The following is a 5,311-nucleotide window of genomic DNA, read 5'->3' as shown; positions in this document are numbered from 1 at the left end:
GGGGGGTGGGGGGGCGTCGATTACCATTCACAGTCTGATACAGTTTTCATTGGTTTTACATCTGTGGAGTTTTGTATCTGACTTTTGTATGTGAACAAGGACAAGTAAAATCTCTATCTGGTAAAGCTGCAGCACTCTGAGTAATTACGGTTATGGTAATGACGGTTATGGCATACAGTATGAGCATTCATTACAGGTCCTGTGCATGACCACTGGTTCCTGGTCTGCAGCCCAGTTAGGAGAATAGCACATGGCAAAGCATAAAGAAACTTCCCCCTATGTTTGAATGAGGAGAAGGTGCATGTGGACATACACACCCTCTCAACCTCATGAGCAAGAAAAGTATGGGTAGAACACAGAAACATGCAGGTCTAATGGAGGAATGACTGACCTCACAAAAAAACATGAATAACAAGAGTATTTTAATTTCCGTTTCAGGTAGGGCATTTGCAGGAAATGTCTGGAGTCGACTGGGATTTTCTGGAATACTCGGCATGCTTTACATCGTTCATTTTTTTATTTTTGGAATGTCAAAACAATCTGTTGTGGACACAGACTACAGAAACGACAGCAAATATGGCACAATCACGGAGATGTTGGATTCCCAAAAGCTTGATCACACTCAAACAAAACAATTAGCAAAAGACTCCAAAAATAGCACTTTTGTCCAATAATATCCTTCTTTCTTCTTGAAAGGATAGAAACTTCAATTGTAATTATTGCAAGAATAAGTGCTTTTGTGTCACCTCTCTCTCTCTCTCGTTCTCTCTCTATCTCTCTCTGACTCTTGTTTTTTATGAGCTTATGTTCTGTACATGTTACAAAAATAGAAGTTTTGCTACCAGACAAGGCTTTGAATATCTGACTGCACTTCTTTCTTTTGCTGTCCCATAACAAACTGTCATAACCAGCTGAGCTGAGGCATTCACTGAGAGGCAGGTACACACACACACACACACACACACACACACACACACACACACACACACACACTAGCGCTCAGATACGTCTTCACAGACAAACACTGTGACAGCCTCGAGAATGAGGATACAACATCAGCAATGAAGCAACAAAGATGATGGATGGATCGTTGCACTGAGAAACACACACACACACACACACACACACGCACACACACACACAAACACACGCACTGTTAACTGCCATAAAATGCTATTTTACATCAACCCATGAATTGGACTTGAAGCCTGAAGTTATTGTTCCAGCAGCCACTAGGTGGAGCCATATGATCAGTGATGGTGCAAGGCAGCATGGCAGTTGTGTTGGGCGAGGACAGGGATGCGCTACAGGAGGGCTAGAGGCCTCCTTCACTACACAGACACCCCCCACCTCCTCCTCTCCTCCTCAGTTCAGTCATCCAATCAACCACATGCTGACAGACAAGAGATCCACAGCAGACGAGAGAAAACAAAGAGGAGAGAATTGTTTTGATTGGACACCGTGGGCTGATGGGATTGTTTGATGGATCTCTCAGAAGAGGGCGACTGAAAGTCTATGTGTGGGTGTATGACAGATCGCTTTGACTCACATTAGATTGTGTGTGTGTGTGTGTGTGTGAGTGTGTGTGAGTGTGTGTGTTGTCTGATGGCTTTCGTTGTGGGCTGCTAAGGGAAGAGTGTGAGCGCCTTCGCACCAGCCCAAAACAAAACAAAAAGAGGTAGAGAGACAATCCCTTTATACACACCAGAAGAGAGCCATATTGCTCCAAGCACCATCACTGTCGAACGAACGTTCTGGAGGGAGGATGTCAATCTCTTTAACCAAAGCTTCAAGAAGCTAAAACCGCTTGTGCTGGAGAAATGGGGGTTGAAGGTAAGGACACACAGAAATAAACACATGCACACACACATACACACACACACACACACACACACACACACACACACATACACACACACACACACTACCTCTCTGCCTTTCCGTTTCCCCAGCAGCCATCATTGCCAACAACAAGACATCAACCAGCCACAGCAAAAACAACAACCCTTCCAAACAGCAGCAACCCTGCAGCTATCATCATCATCCCACACCCAGCCTCTCCACCACCGTGGGTTCTCAACGTCGTGTGATTCTTTTTGCACATGCAACACATCACTAGGTAATATACAAGTCTTAAATTAAAGAAAGGTGCAAAGAAAAGTGCCTTATCAATTCAACAGTTCAGAATAAGTCTAACTACGAATATCATACATGTTATTTAAAATAGAATCTATAAACATTACTTTTTTCTGTTTATTAAGTACTTATGAGCGTATACCCTGTAGCACGTTAGAAAACTGGTGGAATGGACCCTTGTCATTGGTGGTGCCCTCAGTTTCACTGGTGGGGCTCCTGTTCAGAGAAGGATTAATAGCAGATGGCCTTACACAATATCATCTATGCAACCATGGTGAATGGAGTCATGTTTGACAGCTAAAAGTCATTGCATTTTTCTTTTAAAACTAGAATTACCAGAATTCTATTTTTTTTTTCTCTTGATTTTGACGATTGTCCATAAAAAGGTGCTGCTTACGTCACCATGCCGACGGTTAAAACTCCACACTCTGGTGGTCTCTCTCTCTCTCTTTCTTTTTTCTTCCCTTCACTGTCTCTCTCTCTCTCTCTCTCTCTCTCTCTCTCTTTCTCCCATGTGCTATCAGTTTATTATATGGGAGTCACATTCCAAAGCAAACACTAAACAGAAGAAGAAAACAAATAGCTGAACTCGATGGAGTCATGCATATACTGTGAGAATTTCTTAGCACATAGAATCTACTTCTATTGTATATTTGGCCAGCCGAAAGACTGTTTGGATCACCTCTTCAAACACCCCATTTAATGATATCGACACTGTGAAAAAAAAAAACTCTTTACATCTCATCCGTGAATAAGTTTTTGTCAGTTGTTGTGAATTGCAATGAAACCACACCCAGGTTATATGCACGAATGCTCCGAGTTCAGCCATAGAGTAAGCATTGGGCTATCTCCTCTCGATCTCCCTTGGGTTCACAATCCCACCCATGTCAAACAAAGAAAACAAAACCAAAAACTTTAGAGGGTAAAATCCAGGAACCTCCCAGCCCGAAAATAAAATAAAATAAAACAAGAATAAGATCTGCCCAATCAGAAAACCCTCCCTTTTCTCCCAACCAATCACATTGCATTCCCTCCTTTTCCCACAATCCACCACTTTCAGGGAAAGATAAACCAGAATAAAAAGGAACAAACAAAAGGAAAAAAAAATGCGTGTGCAGCGTGTGTGCGTGTGTGTGTGTGTGTGTGTATGTTTGTGTGTGTGTGTGTGTGTGTCGGCCGTCTTGGTGAGTGCAGGGCACCGTTTAAAGTGTCTCAGATTCATGCGCGACATTCCCCTGGCTGGGTGGCTAGCCTCCAGCAGACGGGTGGGAGGTCAGCGGGCAGCCTCCTGCCAGCTACCCGTCCACGGGCATGGCCTGCTCAAAGTCCGATCCGAACAGCTCCTTGTATAAGGGGGGGAAGTGGGCACGCACAATGTCTGGGTATATTGCTTTGAAAGCCGTCAGCTTCTCTGTATGCCTGCTGCACAGCGCTCGCAGCGTCGACACTTTGCATATCAACTGTGGAGAGGAGGAAGGGGGGAGAGAGAGAGAGGGAAAGAGGGAGGGAGGGAGGGAGGGAGGGAGAGAGGGAGAGAGAGAAGACAGCAAAGGCAGTCTCTTATTCAGTATTCCGTTAGGGTTTGGAGAACTCTTTTTGACATGCACACACATACACACACACACATACACACAGTCTTGATCACACACACACATACACACAGTCTCGATCACACACACACACACACACACGCACGCACGCACGCACGCATGCGCGCACACACACACACACACACACACACACACACACACACACAAGATCAAAGAACAGGGTCATGTGCGTTGCTACGAGGAAGAGATGGGAGCATAAAAAAGTCTATTCCCACCTAATCTAATCAATGAAATCTCCAGACAGAGTGCTGGGGGTACTGCTGGGCTGCAGTCGAATTGAATGAAAACACGCTAGTGCCCTGGATCTAGTGGACAAGCGTGACCTCTCTGGTCCCGGTAACTTACTCAAATTCAAGACATTCTGATCATATGACATGTGTGTATGTCAGATAACATAGACAGAGAAGAGAGAGAGGGGGGGGGGGGGTTCTTCTGGTGTGTGTGTGTGTATGTGTGTGTGTGTGTACCTTAGTCAGGATGCCATCCTCTCTGTGGTTCTTCTGCAGGACATGTTGCAGGGCCAACTGGATCTTTTGTTGTAGTTTCTCCACCTTCATCTTCTCCTGAAGCCAGGACCGGTCTATGCACATACACACACACACACACACACACACATACAGTAAGATGAAGATACTGATATACTGGCATGAAGACTGATATGCAACTGATGAAGTTTACTATCATAAAATGTCTATTGAATTTGACAGCAAAAATCCTTATTCTTTTCTGAAAATCTTTGTTGGTGGCTTTGCTTTGCTGTTGCTTTTGAGACTGCATTTTAATCAACAGTTAAGTTGGGTTACTGCCATTAAAACTGCACAGCCAAACAGTATGGGTATCTAACAACACAAGAGTAGATCGGTGATGGTGACTATGCAAATGGTCCCCCATTCCTTCACGTGCTGTGGGTCTAACATAATGAAAAATGGTCTCCTCCCCCCTCCTCTGATGCTGTTTCATTATAGGCTCTTTATCCTGATCTTCAGCTGTCATTCTGCCTTTGTGTATATTAGTGTCTATATGCCACAGACACAGTGCATTTCTATTTAGGCTGACTGTGATTGGCGATGACAGGTGTGTGTGTGTGTGTGTGTGTGTGTACTGTGTGTGTGTGTGTGTGTGTGTGTGTGTGTGTGTGTGTGTGTGTGTGTGTGTGTGTTTAAATGTAACCATCTTGCTGTGCTTAGAGCTCACCTGCACACAGATCACCTGAAGTCATCAACATTAAAACATATAGTGGGGGTGTGTATGTATGTACTGTATGTGTGTGTGTGTGTGTGTGTGTGTGTGTGTGTGTGTGTGTGTGTGTGTGTGTGTGTGTGTGTGTGTGTGTGTGTGTGACTCACCTGCTGACATCAACACAAACGCAGAGAACAGGGCGATCTCGTCCTCAGACAGGTGCATAGAACACAAGTTTTTCCCAAACTCAAAGACAGAGCTGATCAAATCGTCACAGCCTGCCAGGGCATAGGAGAGATAGAGAGAGAGAGAGAGACATGGATAGAGTGAGTTCCCAAACAACCAAACACACACACACGCGCACACACACACACACACACACACAC

The 5,311-nt window shown here is 44.6% G+C and overlaps 1 protein-coding gene across 1 annotated transcript in view; it reads right to left on the bottom strand.

Moving 5' to 3' along the window:
- Positions 1–5,311, bottom strand: part of roraa (RAR-related orphan receptor A, paralog a) — a 22,033-nt gene continuing 16,722 nt past the window's right edge. Inside the window, exons 8-10 of the mRNA XM_042110465.1 lie at positions 5,093–5,203; positions 4,214–4,326; positions 1–3,596 (exon numbers count right to left, since the gene is read on the bottom strand). Of these exons, the coding sequence (XP_041966399.1) occupies positions 3,432–3,596; positions 4,214–4,326; positions 5,093–5,203 (389 nt within the window). The 3' untranslated portion in view covers positions 1–3,431. The remainder of the gene's footprint in view (positions 3,597–4,213; positions 4,327–5,092; positions 5,204–5,311) is intronic.

The sequence above is a fragment of the Alosa sapidissima genome, chromosome 11 (genome assembly GCF_018492685.1).
Source record: "Alosa sapidissima isolate fAloSap1 chromosome 11, fAloSap1.pri, whole genome shotgun sequence".
NCBI classification, from domain to species: Eukaryota; Metazoa; Chordata; class Actinopteri; order Clupeiformes; family Clupeidae; genus Alosa; species Alosa sapidissima.
The sequence above is the reverse complement of the archived record's forward strand: the minus strand, read 5'-3'. Positions and strand labels throughout refer to the sequence as shown.